Source organism: Marmota flaviventris, chromosome 2 (assembly GCF_047511675.1).
Source record: "Marmota flaviventris isolate mMarFla1 chromosome 2, mMarFla1.hap1, whole genome shotgun sequence".
Taxonomy (NCBI): domain Eukaryota; kingdom Metazoa; phylum Chordata; class Mammalia; order Rodentia; family Sciuridae; genus Marmota; species Marmota flaviventris.
The window spans coordinates 181,190,934-181,210,265 of NC_092499.1; the positions used below are offsets into that span (position 1 = coordinate 181,190,934).

General features: G+C 44.7%; 2 protein-coding genes across 8 annotated transcripts in view; one reads left to right on the forward strand and one right to left on the reverse strand.

Annotated features, from left to right (window-relative positions):
• Cep250 (centrosomal protein 250) overlaps positions 1-6,139 on the forward strand; it is a 47,169-nt gene extending 41,030 nt beyond the window's left edge. For all 7 annotated transcript variants that reach the window (XM_071608878.1, XM_027945165.2, XM_071608880.1 and 4 more), the window contains 5 exons: positions 2,041-2,154; positions 2,337-2,492; positions 3,001-3,102; positions 3,965-4,027; positions 5,412-6,139. In XM_071608878.1, coding sequence (XP_071464979.1) covers positions 2,041-2,154; positions 2,337-2,492; positions 3,001-3,102; positions 3,965-4,027; positions 5,412-5,675 — 699 coding nt within the window. In that variant the 3' untranslated portion in view covers positions 5,676-6,139. The remainder of the gene's footprint in view (positions 1-2,040; positions 2,155-2,336; positions 2,493-3,000; positions 3,103-3,964; positions 4,028-5,411) is intronic.
• A 3,667-nt stretch (positions 6,140-9,806) lies between these two features.
• C2H20orf173 (chromosome 2 C20orf173 homolog) lies at positions 9,807-17,477 on the reverse strand. The gene is given in 4 exon segments (XM_071607436.1): positions 9,807-9,962; positions 10,417-10,536; positions 16,793-16,966; positions 17,202-17,477. Coding segments are annotated over 4 exon segments (726 nt in total).
• Positions 17,478-19,332: the final 1,855 nt, after the last annotated feature.

Consider the following 19,332-nt stretch of genomic DNA (forward strand, 5'->3'; position numbering starts at 1 on the left):
AAAGGAGTGGAACGAGGAGGACCTATGGGATATGCAAGGGGAGCTGTCCAGAGGGCGGCTCAGTGAAGTGGTCTGAAGTTGAGACTGAGACTGGGTTAGGGATGGAGAATTTGGAGTCATCAGCAGTTAGGAACAAGTGGGCTCTGGTAGGTATAATGTTAAGTGACAAAGGAAGTGGGTTTCAAATAGGATTTGTGGGGCATAACACTTAACCTCAGGTTTAAATGTCATGCTTTAAGTCATCTTTATACCCCTAACACTGAGCACAAAACCTGCACAGAGTGAACAATTTTTCAGGAAAGCTAGGTTGACAGCTGACTACAGAGGAACATTGTTGCTTTTGTCAAGAGAAATTCAGTCCATTTTTTCATGGAAATTGACTCTACATCCTCATTCCTTAACTAATCCCCATAGGATCTCCCTTACTCATCTCAAACACACAGTCCCACAAGAACTTGCCTTCTGGGAACTCACAAAATTGTAAAAGGGCAATATATAGGGAATTATATTTATGAACTTTGGAGTCAAGTTCCTGCAATATAGGTGAAATACTGCTCAAATTCATTGACTGTGTGGCCCTGGGTAAGTGTCTTCACTTCCCTGACTCTGGGATTTCTTATTAACAAGATAGGGAATTTTAAAAAAATAAATAAATAAGGAATGATAGTATGGAGTAAGACGATACCTACCGAGTGCTTGGGAAGAAAAGCTCAGTAAAACTTCTTTCCTATTTGCAGGTCCATTCTCACAGGCCCAGTACATAACTGGGCCTGAGGGTACTTGCTAGCCATGCTCTTGGGATACTGAGTATTATTCACTTAGTGCATTACTTAGGTCAATGTACTTTTATCTATCCCCCTTCTAAACACTCAAAAGACATTTTTAGATATAACACTTCATTGGAATAGTGCCATCTCCCTCCCTCTTCCTTCCTTCCTTTTTTTTTTTTAAATTATATTTTTTTAGTTGTAGATGGATGGACTACTTTTATCTATTTATTTTTATGTGGTGCTGAGGATCAAACCCAGTTCCTCACACGTGCTCGGCAAGTGCTCTACCACTGAGCCACAACCCCAGCCCCCTTCCTTCCTTTTATACTGAGGTTTGAACCCAAGGATGCTCTACCACTGAGCTACACCCCGGCCCTTTTTATTTGGAAGCAAGATCTTGCCAAGTTGCTGAAGCTGGCCTAGAACTTGGCAGTTATCTTGCCTCAGCCTCCTAAGTCATTGGGATTACACATCACCATGCCCAGCAATAGTGCACTATTTCTCTTTCACTACCCTGAAAAGGTGGAACTTTTAGCTCTGTTTAAAGTTGAGAAATGGTAGTTAGGTTAACTTGTCCAAAGTCATACAACTGGTAACTGGCCAAGGGGGGTTAGATCTGACAGTCTGACTCTTAGAGCTGAGGTTATTGAATCAGGGTCAGCTCTTCCTCTCTGACTTACAGCCTGTGCCACCACGCATGTATGCTCATTCCCTCTTGTGAATCTTTTTTCTTGACTGTTTTTTATGAAACACCAGGTGCTGAGAAACTATCTAGTATTAGGATTCCAGTTTCCCCATTCATCCAAAGGGATTTAACCTCAAGGGTATATCCTTGTTTTATAGAGCATATAGTCATTTTATATATGAGGAATTTGGGCTTGGAATGATCTCAAATCTTGACCTGAGTCATACAACCAATAAGTGGTGACATCACATCCAGCTCTGTATGACTCCAGGAGTCCTTGCTGTTTCTAGAACACATCAGTGCCCCAAGTTGTTGCTTGGCTTCATGGGAGACCTGAAATAAGATGGCAGCTCTGGTCCTAGCTCACGTGCAGGCTCTCCAGGAATCCTTGGGAAGATGCTTCTTCGCTCTGTTTCTTCATCTGGAAAATGAGGGGTCTAGACTAGAATCACTCAGAGGCTCCAGGAAAACTAAAACTATACCCTGGTGAAGAAGTCAAACGGGTTTTATGAAGATAGAGACTGTGGTGAGTCTGGATATGAGATAGGCGTGGTGTGATTTTTGTCTTATACCTCCATATCCCAGACAGAGCTGGACCTTACCAGACAGGCTCTGGAGAAGGAGCGACTATACAGCCTACATTCAACCAGCAGAGTGGAGCAGGAGCCCAGAGCAGAGCAGAGCGAACAGCCCAGAGAGGTAAGCTGAGGGCTGGTGGGAACTAATGGTCAAAAGAGGGAGCTTCTGTCAGGCTTGTTCCTCTTCCTTACAAATTGGGTCCCTTTAAGCCCAGACCTGCTTAATTGGTACATTTGCTCTCAGTCTGTTCCCCCAACTATTTGTGGGACTGCCCAGGTGAGATTCACAAGCCTTCCCAACAGGCCTCAGGAATGGAGGCTGAACCTAATTCTGGAATGGAGCAGCAACAGTCGTGGAGACAAAGGCTTGAAAACCTTCAGCAAGCGGTGGCCCGACTGGAAATTGATCGGAGCAGGCTGCAGCGCCACAACGTCCAGCTGCGGACCACCTTGGAGCAGGTCAGGGACTTCTGCCGTCCTCAGCTCCTCCTCTGTGGTTGGGTACACATACATCTCTACTTCTCATGCAGCTCCCAAAGCAAGGGTTGGTAAACTACAGCCTGTGAGCCCAACCCAGCCTACCACCTGCTTCTGAAATAGTTTTATTGGGACACAGCCATGCATTGTCTGTGGCCTTGTCCACTACATCAGAGGAGCTGAATAGTTGTGACAGAACTAGAACGGCCCACAAAGCCTAAAATACTTGCCACAGAAAAAGTTTGCTGACCTTTGAGCCAAAGGCCTGAGAAGTAGCCTCCTCCTTCTGCCTCAGGAGCACTTCTTTGCACTCAGGGCTGCCCTAGCACATTCTTTTCCCAGCTCAGGAGTCTCACTGCCCATGGTTGCTGTCCGTTTACACTCATCAGGACATCAGGTCTCTGTGAGCATTGTCCCTTATGCTGCTGTGGGCCCCTGCACATACTCTAGCCCCAAGCCAAGACCTGGTCTGACATTCACATCTTGGCAGGTGGAGCGAGAACGGAGGAAGCTGAAAAGGGATTCCATGCGCACATCTCGGGCAGGGGCCCCAGAGATCAGTGACGCCGCCGCCTCATCACCCACACAGAAGGTGCACCTATTTTCTTCACCTGCACCCTCAGCCACCACAAACTTGGCCCTCTACATTGCATATCCCAGGCACCCTCAGGTGGGAAGGTGGCCACTCCAGCCAATTCAGAGAGCCCCTCCTGATGGGTTCTGCCGAACTTGGCACAGCTCAGGCTCTCCTTGCCTTAGAATGAGGCCCAACACCAGTAGGTTGGGGGAGGCAAGTGTAGTGATCCTGCATTCTGAGGAGCCTCAGATATGCCCACTCCCAGACTAGTACCCCAGGCTCAGTGGGAGCAGGGCTATAGTCACACTGGCACAGGATGTTGTATGGTACTTCCCAACCCCCAATGTGCCTGGATGCTTGAACACAGCTCTCTTAGACCTCCTTGAAGTACAAGGTTAAGATCCATGGTATTTACTAGGAACAGAGTCACTTTTTTGGATAAGGTATTTGGAAAAGATTCTCTCTAAATTATCACTCTTTAGTTGAGGTATTGGAGCCTGGCAAGGAGGGACTGTTTCTGGTGAGCATCTCTAGCTCTCCCAGCTCTGGGCACTATGTCTGTCTCCTTTTCATCCTTAGTTCACAGCAAAGGTCTAGGCACAGAGCAGATGTTTGGCATGCTTCTATTAAATAAAAGTGCCAAGCCTTTCTAACATCAGGTCTCTGTGAACATTGTCCTTTATGCTGCTGTGGGCCTGCCTGGGCCTCTCCTTGCCCTGGGATATGGTACCCCATAGAGATCTAGGGTTAGGTTTAGGCACTTCTGGTCCACAGCCCTTGCTCATGTCCCAAGACTGTGATGAGGTAGCCAAAGAATACCTGTAGAAACCCCAGAGTGGGAAGGTCCATTCCAACCAGATTGGTGTGTCTTCCTTAGGATGGAAGAAGAGGACAGAGCAGTTCCTCAGATGCCAAGTATATAGCTGACCTGCAGAAAGAGGTATGTTCTAGAAGAATCCGTTTTGTAAGTCACACACTTAAATGACAAGGTGTCAGTGTCTACTGTGTGCTTGGCCTTTTGAGTACCTCCAACAGGGAGAGGGGAAGTAGTTCCAGCCTTCAGAGAACTTCAGTCTCCCTGGGAGGCAAGAGGAGCCCTGCCCCAACTCCACCTGCCATGTGCTTAGGGTGGGAATAGAACAAAGAGCATGTTCCAGACCAATCTCCATTTTCATATTTGGAAAAAAAGAGGGAAAAAAAAGAGGCCTGAGGAGCAAAGATTCTAAAACAGAATAGTGTGTGGAAAACTAGGCTGGCCCCCTGTACCTTAGCTGCACCCTTACAGGCTGGACTATTGCCAGCACTCCAGGCAGAGGAACATTGTGCATAGGTCAAGCCAAGGGTCACTCTCTCTCAATGCCCAGGAGTAATAAGAAGTATGGAATTTTGATTTCTGGCCTGTATCAGAAATCAGTAGTTACTACTGGTAGGGCCTGACTCTGTAGCTAGACTCCAGCTGTTTCTTTGAATTCTGTTGAACTTATACAAAGCAATACTGAGACAGGGCCCTGGCAGAGTGAGATAAGAGGTACTTCTGGGTTGTAGTATTTAAGGGGGCACTCACTTTTGACCTGGAGCACTTCTTTAGATTTGCACCCTAGACCTCACCCTAGTCCTGTACCACCCTGAGATCCCTGTAGCTTCACCTCCTTGCTTGTCTCATTAGACCCATCTGAAAAAATGAAAGGATTAGCCAGTGATTCTCAACCATGGCTGCACATTAGGATCACCTGGGGAGCTTTGAAAAATTACCAATGCCTGGCCCCACTCCAATCTAATTAAGTCAGAATATTTTTTTAAATATTCCAAAAAGCCTCAAGAGGCTTAGGCCGGAGGATTGCAAAATAAATAAATAAGAATTTTTAAAAATAAATAAAAAGGGCTGGGGGATGTAACTCAGTGGTAAAGTGCCCATGAGTTCAATCCCCAGTACCAAAAAAAGGAAAAGAAAACCTTCCAAAGGGACATGATGGGACATTCTGCAGTGTGAAAATGTTTTGTGTCTTTGGGATAGTGGTTACATGTACGTATGTCATTATCAGACTCATCAAATTATACATTTAAAGTCAGTAAAGCTGATTTAAATTCAGTAAAGCTGGTGAACAGTTTTGTTGTTTTGAAGCTCCCTATTTGCATCATTGGGGCAGTCAGGGTTGTGAATTAGTGGATTCTCTGAGTCCTTGTCCCAGACACCCTAAAGCCTGATTCTGAGGTTCATGTGTATAAATGAATGCTAGGCCAAGAGCCACAAGAGCACAGAGCAGACAAGATGGACAGCTGCAGGGCCCTCAACTGCTCTCCCTCTTGGTTTTCCTGCCCACCAGGTGGCCGTGCTACGAGCCCAGCTGGCTTTGGAACGGAAGCAGAGGCAGGACTACATCGCTCGCTCTGTGCAGACCAGCCGTGAGCTAGCAGGCCTACACCACAGCTTGTCCCACTCTCTTCTTGCTGTGGCACAGGCCCCTGAAGCTACTGTCCTAGAGGCTGAGACCCGCAAGCTGGATGAGTCCCTGACCCAAAGTCTGACATCTCCAGGGCCAGTCCTGCTATACCCCAGCCCCAGCACTACCCACACCACCCCCAGGTAGCAGCCACAGCTAGAGCAGGATACAGGCCAGCTTGATGGCATATGGACAGATGACCATAGTGGCTATAGGTTTGCCAAAGGAAAGGTCTTCTCTTGTTATCCAGCCTGGCTGTCCCAGATTACCTGGCATTCCCAGGAAGAAGACAGAGAACCACAAGGCTGCAGAGGGCCCCAGCTTACGTGGGAATGAGGCAGATCACATTTGCCTGATAACTTAGACTCTCCCAAGGAGTGCCTTGTCCTGGCCAAGGGGCAGCTACTGGCTTACAGCCAGAAGAAACCAGAACAGCCCACACTAGGTCTTCAACAATGACGACAGTGTGGGGGTATTCTTGTCCATGTTGTGAGCATTCTGTGCATTAACTTCAGGGAGGTTTTGTTTCCCTATTGTCTGCAATTTATTTTCCCAACACGTCACCTTCTGTCTTGCCTTTCCCTTCAACAATAAACCCAGGCTCTGCATTAGTCCTCTGCTGCTATCTCCACTTGTGTAACTGGGCAGCAGCTGCACATCAAGGGAATTTGGGAAGAATTTGCTAATTCCTGCAAGTAACATGAACTTCCTGCATGTCATGCTCTCTGATCAGGGTTATATACACAAAACAAAAGTCCCTGTCCACACAGAGCCTGGAGTTCAATTGATGAGAACAGACTAATACCTGAAACAAGTCAGAGGCAGCTCTGTGTACTGACTAGAAGTACACGGGGACTGAGGGAGGGAGGCATGAACTGGCCCTTCCGGAAAGATCAGGAGATGGGTGCTGCTAAGTTCATCAGTGAGAAGACTGATCTGGCTATAGCAGAGGTTGGGGGCCAAGGTTGGAGGAGGGTAGATTATAGAGGGCTTCCACTTCCAACTCTTGGGCAATGAGGAACCACCAAATGTTTTTAATATAAAATAAGTTCTGGGTTTCAAAAACACTGGATTGATATGTGGCTACAGTCAGATTCTCTAGAGCTGAGAGGCTCCATCTGGCCTTGTTCCCCATGACACATGGTTATCTGCATGAATGGCTGTGAGGTGTACCTTCCTGGACATATCAACTGGAATTGACTCTGGTCCCCTTTTTCTAACTATGCATCAAGCCAGTTCAGAGGATGGACTATGGCAGAACTTGTCACATGGACTGAGCCTGATGGACACAGTCTAGACTAAACCCACCTCACAGGCACAAGACCTATTGTTGGCAACTGCATTAAGTGCAGGAAGGTTCAATTGCCTACATCATTCACACAGCCCAGAAGTGGGACACCTGGTTCCTTCTGCAGAGACAGGACATAGCCAAGCACAGCTCCCCACATTCACCCTCCTGCCCCTTCATCCTTGGTTATCCCAAATACTTGAGATCCTCACGTTCCCACCACAGCAGAGGATTGGCTTAGAAGGGTGTCAGGGTCTGGCTGTGGCCTAGGGATCCACTAGAATACTTCGTTCTTATGTGAAATCAAGCTTGGTACCTGTGGAAAAGAACACAAATTACTGACCCCTCATCCCAAGGTCCCAGTATAGAATGTACTGTACCCCATTGGAGAGGGAGACCCAAAAGAGAAAGAGGTCAAGGAGAGGGTGCAGCCCAGAGTCCAGGACTGAAGACCCTCCACCAGCCTCTGGAGACAAGGTGGCCTCCAGTTCCTCAGAGGCTTTAGGACCCATCTGAAGTGCTGTCCAAGCCTGCCATGTTGAGCAGCAGCACATAAAATTAAAGATATTGTTGCCACTTATAAAAGTTTTTTTTTTTTCTTAAGTAGGAACATGGGGCGGGGAGGGGCTGGGATTGTGGCTTAGTGGTAGAGCACTCACCTAGCACGTGCAAGGCCCTGGGTTTGATCCTCAGCACCACATAAAAATAAATAAAATAAAGGTATTGGGCTGGGGTTGTGGCTCAGTTGTAGCACTCTTTCCTAGCATGTGTGACATACTGGGTTCAATTCTCAGCACCACATACAAATAAATAAAATAAAGGTCCATCAACAACTAAAAAATATTTTTAAAAATAATTTTAAAATAATAAAGGTATTGTGTCCAACTAAAAAATATATTTTTTTAACATCAGCCACGGGGTAAGCACCGAGGCATCTACCAAGCCTCAAAGCCCCCATTAAAGACCGCATTCTTTTTTTCCCTTTGGACAAAGCAAATAGTAAGTGGCAGGCTGGGCCAGGCACTGGGAACAGGGGGGAACTGTGGTCACAGAGTTCCACATCCCACTACACTGTTGGCCTTCATCTCTCCTCAGCCTTCCACAAACACCTCCTTCCAACACTACCTCTTGCCTGTCTGTCCACCTGTTGAGTCCTGAAGGGTGCTCTGCCTGGAGACTGAGGAGAGATGGGTGAGGTGACATTTAACGTATCCTGTGTCTGCCCTGGGTTGATGCCCAATAGAGTCCTTCATGCTAGCCCAGTTATATCAGGGGCTCATCACCCAAATCACATGTGAGTTCCTGCATGTCTGTTTTGTCCTAAGACTCTTCACCTTGACATTCGCCAAAGGCCCAGTTTAGGAAAGAGGGCTTGGCAGCCAAGTGTGATGGGGACAGCAATAAGAAAGGGCAAGAACAGAACTGAAGCTGGTATGTACATCTTTCTGAGAAGGCCACAACCATCAATTCCCAGTGAGGATTGTCAAGCAGGAGGTAGAGGGCGGGGAAGAAAAGTCTTAGAATAAAAAATGAAAAGGGTTGAGGATATAGCTCAGTGGTAGAGCATATAAGCCTTGGGCTCAATCCCAGCATTAAAAATAAATATATAAATAAGCTAATTAATTAATCTAGAAATTGAGTTCCTAATGATATTTCCAGTTTGAATTTAACATCATAGGGTTTTTATTTTACCTAACTGGTTCTGTATTTGGTTCCTAATAGTATTAGTATATTTATTTAACTTATGACATTTATTCTATGGTTTCAAAAAATAATACCAATGATATATTAAATTTTGAGTGAAGTTTAAGGTATTTTTTGTTTTGAGGTATAGCTAAGTTTACTATAAGAGAAGTAAATTAACACCCTAAATGGAGAGAGTAGGTCATGAAGAGGACAGTGACAACATTCCAAAATTCCCCTTTGTTCCCTAGTTTTTATCTGGATCTTAGAGAAGTTTCTAGAGAGTCCTACCAAAGTACAACTTCTCAACTTTTGACTGACCATAGAATTGCCTCAGATATTTAAGTTCCTATTGCACATGATTTTACTTACAGATACTTGAGTAAAACCTAAGGGGGTCAGTTTTGGGGGTTTTTGTTTGTTTGTTTGTTTTTTGTTTTTTTGTTTCTGTACTGGGGATTGAACCCAAGAACACTTAACCACTGAGTCACATCCCCAGACTTTTTATATTCTATTTGCTGAGGCTGGCTTTAAACTAACAATCTTCCTGTCTCAGTCTCCCCAGGCTCTGGGATTACAGGTGTATTCCACTTCATCTGGCTAGATCTTTTAATTCTAGAGACTGGGAAATCTGAGATCAAGGTGTCTACGTATCAGGTGTCTGGTGACAGTCCTTGTTTGAAGGTGCCTGTCTTGTTACATTATCACATGGCAGACAGCAAAGCAATAATTTTTTTATAGTTCTTTTTATCCTTTAATATCCTGTAAAGGATGCCCTGTAAGGGAACTTGAAATAGTCCTTTTTCTGGTGGTTATTTTATCAATTTGATACACAGTTAGATTCTATTGATTTGTTTTCAGATTTATCTGGTTTTCATTAATTTTGGTTTTTGATAATATATAGTATGAGTCACATGATGATACATTTGCTGTTGAGAATCAGTTATAGAACATAGCCCTTTAATGACACTAGGAGGGCTGGGGATGTGGCTCAAGCGGTAGCGCGCTCGCCTGGCATGCGTGCGACCCGGGTTCGATCCTCAGCACCACATACAAACAAAGATGTTGTGCCCGCCAAAAAACTAAAAAATAAATATTAAAAAATTCTCCCTCTCTCTCTCTCTCTGTCTCTCACTCTCTCTTAAAAAAAAAATAATGACACTAGGAATTCAGTGAGAGAAATAAACTAGGGTTTTATTGGGTAGCAGAGTGATCTCCATTGTGTCCACTTGAAGTTAAGTCCCTCTCTGACACTCCAAGGTCTCTTTGGCTACCTGTCTGCTTCCTGGGGCTTCAGTAGAGCCATCTCATCTGTAGACAGCAACCTTCCCCTCACACTGCAACTTAATGATGACATCGTTTTCTTTGGGGAACTTTCTCATGATGTCATAGCACAGATATTTATCATCCCAGTAGTGGGTCCATCTATTGTGATGGTCTACTCCAAAGCCAAACAAGGACACCTGGGAGATGGGATAAAACAGGAGATGCCCATGGGTAACAGGCTGGATCCTGTCCTGCCCCCATGCACACTTGCCACTCCTTCAGCAAACACACTCAACACCCAGTGTGCGGCCACCTCTTAGGGCTGGGAGGAGGAAGGAGTTCACTCATCCAGGAGGATAAACTCTGAATACTCAGAGTAACCCTGGAGCCCAGAAAAGAGTAAGTATCAGCTAGCTTTTTCCCAACGTGTTGAGGAAAGAGAGGATTCCCTCCAGATACTGAAGGACATTCCAGGCATGTGAGAAGGCATAATGCAGGTGGTGTCATTAGGGGACCCCAAAAAGCCCAGTGTGGGAGTTTGGGACAGAGGAAGCCATAGGTCAGATCATGCATGGTCTTTCTTGAAAGCCAGGCAGAAAACTTAAGGTTAAACAGAGGAATGAAGGTCTTGAGTTCCAGAAGATGTCTTACCTGGTCACAGGTATGCAAGGCATACATCAGAGCCACAAACCCCAACGATGGATACTGACCATAGTTTTCCAGCCAATTTTCCTGGATATACTTAAGGAAGGAGATGCTGATAATCAGAACCTGAGGAAGGTAGAAGAGAGTGCTGACCTGAAGTCTGTCCATGGCCACCCATGTTCCTCCTTTTCTCCCTTTTCCTTCCTGGGTCGCTCACCTTGTCTTTGGTTACATCAGTGAAATGGACTATCCAAAATCTAAAAAAGGATTAGGTCAGTCATTTGACACAGCAGCTCCCAAGATCAAGTAGGCCTTGGGGGACCCCAACATTCAGCAAGGATCTTTTTGAAGTTCCCGTCACTACAATACAATGGACATCCCTTCTGACATACCCAGGGTTTCTTGGCTTCCAGGAGAGTTTATAGTCACGTAGCACAGTCATCATCCATCTCAGACCAGATGAATTCAATGGAAGCAGCAGCTGGGGTTCGGGGCTCTCAGTGCTGGCAATCTCAGGCTGCATAATACGCAAAGTGGTGGTATTCCCCACATCCGTCTCAAAGCCTTGGACAGGGGCTTTGTTCATCCTGGAAAGAAAGGGCAGGATGGTTATTTGGAGAAGGAAGAGGGTTTGGCTTAGACTTTCAGGTTTCCACCTCTTACCCTTACCTACCTACCTGAGTACCACATCATGTTGGTTAATCCTGAAGCCAAGACCAGAACCTAGTAAGGACCTTGAGTTTCCTACCACTGCCCAGGTCTGGCATCCAGACTTCAAATGGTCCAAGGAATGTGCAGGAAAAACATTAGTTAACTGCATACTCTTAACATTCTTCTGTGACCTGACTCTCTGAAGTCCCTAGAGCATAGAAAGGGGGAATTTAGGGGCTTAGTCCAGGCTCCAGCTACCTGTAGAAAAAAATTATGAGTCTATGCCATGAGGCACAGATGACCAGAGCCCCGGTTGGGGGGCGGATCTGAAAGAGACCAAGAGTATGCACTGACCAGCCACAATCCCAGAGCATCATAGGACATGGAATTTTCTGACATCAGGGGCTCTATTCCCTTTTCAAAGTGTCTGTCAAACCAGTCAGACTCTCCAGGTACGTAGAGGCAGGCAGAGCACTCACGGACTTTAGATAAGCAGCTGCACTTTCTGGAAATATTTCTGGAACAGCGGCAGATCCTTAAACGTAAGTTGTCCATAACATCTAGGCTGACCTTCTGGTTCAGGAAGGAAGCCATCATCCACAATGAAAGCATAAAGAGAGCTGTCAGACACAGAGTCCAGTATCGAACCTTCATCTCTGGTTCCAATGGTAGTCCCTAGCAGACAGCAGATTGGCTCTGATACCTGGCACAGGAAAAGAGGAGGGCCTGGGGCCAAAGACATCCCTGGTGTCACTCATGCTGATAGTTTCATCCCATTGCCAAATCTTTCATATCACACCACCCAACACTTGATTCTGGCTTCCCTACCCACCTGCTAATCACTAAAGAGAGCTACCAGAGCATGAATGAGAGAATGGAAAGAGAGACATGACATTTCTATGTCTTGTGGCCTCCCTGAGGATATTGATGCTCAAGAGGGTCTTCCCTGCCAGCCCAGCAATATTAGGGACCTCATCACAGAGAATGCATTGTGACCTCTTCTATGTAGGATCATGATCAAATCCTCCTACTTTACTTTGGCCTTCAGCTCAGAGCCCAAAGGACAAGGAATTTAATTTTAATTGCACCTGTAATCTCAGTGGCTCTGGAGGCTGAGGAAGGAGGATTGCAGGTTCCAAGCCAGCCTCAGCAAAATAGAGAGGCCCTGAGCAACTTAGTGAGATCCTGTCTCAAATTTTTTAAAAAATAAAATAAAAAGGGCTGAGGATATATCTCAGTGGTTAAGTACTCCTGGATTCAATCCCTGTTACCAAAAAAAAAAAAAAAAAAAAAAAGAAGAAGAAGAAGAAAGAAAAAGAAATTGTGTATCTTCGAAGTAACTGGAAGAGAGGATTTTTTTTTTTTTTTTTTTTGGTGGTGCTGAGGATTGAATCCAGATTCTTTTTTTAAATTTTTTTTTGGACACAACATCTTTATTTTATTTTATGTGGTGCTGAGGATCGAACCCAGCGCCCCGCACATGCCAGGCGAGTGCGCTACCACTTGAGCCACATCCCCAGCCCTGAATCCAGGTTCTTGTGTATGTGAGGCAAGCACTCTTCCAACTGAGCTACAACCCCAGCCGGAGAGAATTTTTTTAATGTTCTCACCACAAAGAAATAATAAACGTTAGAGATGATGAATATGCTTATTATCCTGATTTGATCATTATACTATATATGTATCAAAATATCACATTGTATTCTATAAATATGTACAATTATTATACATAAATTAAAAATAAAACCTTTTTGGGCCTGTGGTTGTGGCTCAGTGGTAGAGCGCTTGCCTAGCACTGAGTTCAATCCTCAGCACCACATAAAAATAAAGGTATTGTATACATTCTCAACTAAAAAATATATTTAAAAAATAAATAAATAAAAACTTTTTGAAAAATCAGCAAAAATAGTCTTTCTGAAATTAAAACAGATTTTTTGCATGTGTTTACATAGTTCTCAAAAAGAAAATAAAAAGTCAACCCTGGGAGGTTTTTTGTTACTGTAGAGTGCTGCAAAGAATATTAGACATTAGACATTAGAAATATTAGACATATCCTAATATATGTCTTGTTATAAAAATGTAAGTTATCAAGAAATAGAATTGCTAGATCATAAACTTTTTAATAGTCACTTTTTTTAGTTGGTTTTTTTTTTTACCATTTTACCAATGAATAACATTTTCTCCCTTATTTAATATAGTTAGACTTTTAAATATTTTAACTATTGAAAATTAAAATGAAAAATGGTATCTAATTTGTGGTCTTGATATTAATTTCCCTGACCACCAATGTTGGTGATAAAATGTTTATTAGCCATATGTTTTTTCCTCTCTCAAGATGTCAGATGTCAGTTTGTCTTTTGCTCATTCTTTAATGACTGTTTTTTGTTCTTTTGTTTTAAATTTTTTTTAGTTGTAGTTGGTCACATACCTTTATTTTTATTTATTTATTATTTTGTGGTGCTGAGGCTCGAACCCAGCACCTCGCACATGGTAGGCGAGTGCTCTACACAACCCCAGCCCCTGCTTTTGTCCTTATTTACGAATTTGTCAAATAGTATTGATACTGACTTCTCAGTTATATGTACAGTGATTATCTTCTCTGAATTTTTTTTAAACCTTTATTTTTCTTTTTTTAGTTGTTGATAAACCTTTATTTATTTATGTGTGGTGCTGAGATTCTAACCCAGTGCCTCACACATGTCAGGCAAGTGCGCTGCCGCTGAGCGACAATCCCAGTACTCTCTGAGTTTTTAGGGCTTTTTTTAAACTTTCAGAGGTCTGGATGAACAAAAGTTTGTACATTTAATATAGTCAAATTTATCAATCTTTTATTTTATAGTCAATCCTTTTGTCTCATGTTTAATCAATCTTTTCTTATCCCAACATCTATAAGATATTACCTATATTTTCTACTAGTTTCCAAGTTTTTTTTTCCCTTGAGATTCTCCTGACTCAACCTCCTGAGTAGCTGGAATTACCACCATTGCCTGGCTATTTTTCCTTTTTTCTTTGACAGTTAAGTCCTTAATCCATTTGGGGTTAAATTTTTATATGTGATATGTGGTAGGGACCAATTTCATCTTTTCCATATGGATATTTTTTTTTCAGTTCCAGTAGGAAATAATCTCCTCCTCTGAAAATAATGAAACTGATTAATTCAATGTGTTTGATCATTTTGAGAAAAGATTTGCTGCAATCTTAAAACTCCCCAGCATTTGGGCCCAAAGGATTAGGAACTGTAGAGCATTAACTGAGCATCATGTGTAGACAGTGAGCTTGCCTGCATACCCTAGCTGACAGGCGACTTCCAGGCAGAAAACTTTAGATGCTGTGCTGAAGGCATTGGGGAACAGAAATTTCAAGTAAGGAAAATACAAGAACCTCAGAGAACAGAAATACAGCCCAAGAGTTTAGAAAATTTAATGCTTGTTATGGTTTAGATATGAAGTGCCCCCCAAAACCTCATGCAAGAGTTTTCAGAGGTGATACAATTAGATCATGACAGGTGTAACCTAATTGGTGGATTAATCCACTGATATGGATTAGCTGGGTGGTAACTGTAGGCAGATAGGGTGTGGCTGGAGAAGCAATGGCAACTGTAGGCAGATAGGGGTTTTATATCTTGTCTTTGGTGAGCGGAGCTCTTTCTCTGCTTTTTGGTTGATATGTTCTGAACTGCTTCCCTCCTCCCTGCCTTTCCACCATGATATTCTGCCTCTCCTCAGGCCTAGAGTTATGGAGTTGGCTGAACTGGACTGAACCTCTGAAACCATGAGCCAAAATAAACTTTTCCTTCTCTAAATCATTCGTGTCAGGTCTTTTGGTCACAGTGATGAAAAAAAGCTGACTAAAACAATGTTTATGTGGGCAGAGGGTCTTCAGTCCAGGGAATACAGAGAATTAGAACTGAGACCCCTAAATGAACTGAGAACCTCAAAATTCTGAACCTTCAGTAAAAAGCTGGGCTAGAAAATACCTTGCCCCCTCACATGGGTGAAGCAAGGAGGCTGGCTGGTTTAACCTAATAATGAAAGAGCCTCCCTCACACACTCTGCATGGAGTTGGGTCTAAATTTACACCTCCTGTACAATCCAGGGGATCAGACAGAGCAATTACCATAAACATGGCCCCTGAGATCTGGTCCTTCCTTCCCAGGCACTGTGCTGCCAGAAACAGAATCAGGCTAGAATTTTATTCAGTACCAGACTGATCTCCATACAATTTCTTCTTGTTCTTTACCCCCTGTAAGTTTCTGCAGTCTCGATGCTGCTGCTGCAATCTAAAGACTCCCCAGCATTCAGTTCCAAAGGAATAGGACCTGTGTGGTCCCAGCTGGGGGCCACGTATGAATGGTGAGCTTGTACAGCACACCCTATCTGGCTGGCAACTTCCGTTTCTGCTTCTGTACTCAGCATAGACGGGATCTCTTGGGGGCCACTGGTCTGCTTGTTATTCTTTCAGCAACAAGATGGCTTTCTTTGCTGTTCTGATTCAAATCCAAACAGGGAGGGCTGATGGATAAGACAGGGATGTATGTGTCAGCAGCCAGAATCTGTCTTTATCCCACCTCCCCTCATTCAACATATAGAGTGCAGGATCTTTGGAGAACAGGAAGGAGAATGAAGCTCACTTACTCCAGGGAAGACAGATTCTAGACATGGTAAAATAAATAATATCAAAAAGTCCCCCTGGGGGCTGGGGTTGTGGCTCAGTGATAGAATTCTTGACTAGCATGTGTGAGGCACTGGGTTCAATTTTCAGCACTGCATATAAATAAATAAAAGTCTATTGACAACTAAGAGAAAAACAAATCTAGCAGGCATTAAAAAAAAAAAATCACCCTGAAGCCCCAAATAGACCATCAACTAGCTTAGCTGCTGCTTCCCAGGACACTGGAGGACGAGAGGATTCCTCCAGGGAGGTAAGAAGGAAATTCCAGGCAGAAGGAATAGCCTATGGGGTAGCCTGAGGTAGCTACTGTATTTGGGGGAACCCAAGAAGCCCAATGTGAGCACCTGGGAGAAAAGTGACAAGGAGGTAGGTCAGACTATGCAGAACCTTGAATATCAGACAGAAAACTTTAGACTCTATGCTGAAGGGAATGGGGAACGGAAATTTTAGGTGAGAAAAGTATAAGAATTTCATGTCTAGGCACAGGTACACAAGGCCAGAACAGAGCCATGAGCCTCAGCATTGGATACTGACTGGTTTTCCAGCCAGTTGCCCTCTTTTACCTGAGGGAGAAGGGCGAGGGCTGGCCTGAGCAACCCATAGCCACAACCTTCTATTTCCCTGCTCTTCACTTCAATTATCTCCCACTCCCCTAGGGAACCAGACCATCTTCCAAAATGGAGGTGGTAGTTTCTGAAAGCTCCTGAGACTTGGGAAAGTCCTGCAGGTGCCCACAGTAAGCCAGAAGAGATTTTCTCCAGAATCCTTCCGCCTTCCCCTGAAGTGACTTCTCTTCACCACCACACAGACTGTCCTGTCTGTATACCTTGTTGGTCACAGCATTTGAAGCCCCAGATAGTTCAGAAAGTTACAACAGCTGCTTCCAGGAACCCTGGTCACTGGCATTGCTGGGACAGATGAAAGGTCCTGTGATTTGGTTCCCCATATCTGCCTCAAGGTCCTGCACAGGAGCCTGGTTCATCCTGGGAAAGAAAGTGTAAACTGACAGAACCTAGGATAGACCTGACTGTCACCCTGCTTGCTGCCCTTTCCTCAGCACCCATCTGAAGACCATGCAGTGTTGGTCAGTGTTGCTGAGACCAGAGCCCAGTGGGATCTGTGAGTCCTCCACAAAGCACAGATCCAACAGAAATCAAAATGTAAACAAGGGTCTGGGAATCACTTTCTATAGCATCTTCCATACTTTTCCAAGCTTGCTCACTGAGATTATGCCCTGGTTAAAGCAGAAGGAGGAAACTGGTATCAGCCTGGGCCAGATATCAGTGGAAGGAAACAGGCTTGAGTAGGTGAGACCTGCAGCCAGAAATCAGGGATTGAGGCTGAAAGGAGGGAAATGCATTAAATCAGGCTGAGGGCAGGGGTTTGGGCCAGAAAGAGATAAGCTAGGCCTGGAAGGAAAGGGGATAAGTCAGGACCCAGAGCCGACCACTAATTAGCCATCAGAGAACTTTTGTCTTTGTCAGTTACCCTGTGGTCTTTTCATGACATGCTTCAAACCAGTTCCATTCTCTGACTGTGTGATGACAGGAGGAGCAGCTGAGGTCCCCAAATAGGCAGCCACACTTCCCGAATTTAAACCAAGAGCAGTTGCAATGCCATGGTATCAGGTACATCCGTTTCTCCTGGGATGATGATTCAGCTGTCAGATCCAGGTAGGAGATCACCAGCCACAAGATGAACACCCAGAAGACCCACAGGACAAAAATCTTCCAACAGTGTTTCATGTCTGGCCCAGGAAATGGCTCACATGGAAAGCAGTAGACTGGCTTCTGTCACCTGGAGGGATGTGGAACTGAGGCTACAGAGAGCACTTGCATTCCTCTGACCTGTTGGCCACCACAATTCCCCGGCCCTCCATCCTCCACCTCTTTCCAACCTCTCATGTCCTACTTCCCCATCCATTTGCTTACCCCAAAGAGAACTCCGACGGGACCTGAGATGGAAAATGCCAGAACAGAGAGATAACATAAGTTGGTGTCTCAAATGCTTCCCACAGAAGGAAGGATTATCTCTCAGTGTCATCAAAGTACACATTGTGACCTCCTTCCTATAACCTGCCTAGAAAAAGTTACTACCCTATCTTCTCTCTAATGCATATTACATTGAGTATAAGACCCACAGGGAGAGAAATGACCATGTCTCTCTCTCTCTCTCTCTCTCTCTCTTTGATGGTGCTGGGGATTGAACTCAGGGCTAGGCAAGTGCAAGTGTTCCACCACTGAGTCACACCTTCAGCCCATATGTCTCTTCTTTTTCTTTTTTTTGTTTTTTGGCACAGGGGATTGAACTCAGGAATGCTTTACCACAGAGCTACATCCCCAGTCCTTTTTATTTTTTGTTTTAAGACAGGGTCTCGCTAAGTTACCAAACTTGTCCTTGACCTTATGATCCTCCTGCCTCAACCTCCTGTCACTGGGATTACAGGTGTGCACCACCACATCCAGCAAAGTCTCTTCTTTCAGTGGACTTCCACTTAGATGTCTCAAAATCATCTCACCTGAACAAGTCTGAGGCTGAACTCGTGATTTTCCCTATAAACCAATCCATTCCCAAAATGTTCTTATCTCAATGAATGGTCCCACCATATCCCCTATATGTGTTGGAAATTTAATTCCTCAGTGCTGCAGTGTTGGATGGTGAACCTAGTGGGAGGTGTTTGGGCCACGGGAACCCAGCCCTCATGAATGGAATAGTGGTTTTCTCTCAGGAACAGGAATGGGTTAGTTATTGTGGGAGTTCAATCCCTTATTTTCTCTTGTGCACATGCCTTCTCTCTTCCAACTTCTACCATGCTATGAAACAGCACAAGACCTTCGCTGGATGCAACTGCATAATCTTTGACTTCCCTTCTCTTAGAACCATGAGCCGAAATAAACCTCTTTCCTTTATAAATTATCCAGGTATTTTATTATAGCAACAGAAAATGAACCAAGACACCCAATTACTGAGCCAGGAGAATTGCTTGAGTCCAGGAATTCCAATCCAACCTGGGCCACAGTGATACCCTGTGTCAAAAACAACAGCCAGGGATAGTGGCACATGCTGGGAGCCTGAAGCGGGAAGATCGCAAGTTCAAAGCCAAACTCAGCAACTTAGCGAGACCCTGCCTCAAAACAAAATAAAACAAAAAGTACTGGGGAAGTGGCTCTGTGGTTAAACGCCCCTGGGTTCAATCCCTGGTACCGAAAAAACAAAAACAAAAAAAGTACGAGGACTGGGAAGTAGTTCAATGGTAGAGCGCTTGCCTAGCGCCTCGGTTCAATACCCAGAATCACATAAGGGAAAAAAAAAAATAGTTTGACCTAAGAAAAAGCGAGGCGCATTTTACGCATTAGTCATTAAGGCGGTATTACTGTACGAGCTGCAATAGGAAGCGGGAGTTGAGCGCCACACCACGCGAAGGGAAACACTCGGCGCTTTTCGGCACAAGGCAAGGGCGGCTATTGCTGTGTTTCCAGCCCGCAGCTGACACCTCCTCCCAGTCCCTCCCGGACCCCACACGTGGTCTCTCCAACGCTGTTCCGGCGCGAGGGGGCGTGGCGGCATAAGTGGGCGGGACGATCTGTCAGAACGCGGGCG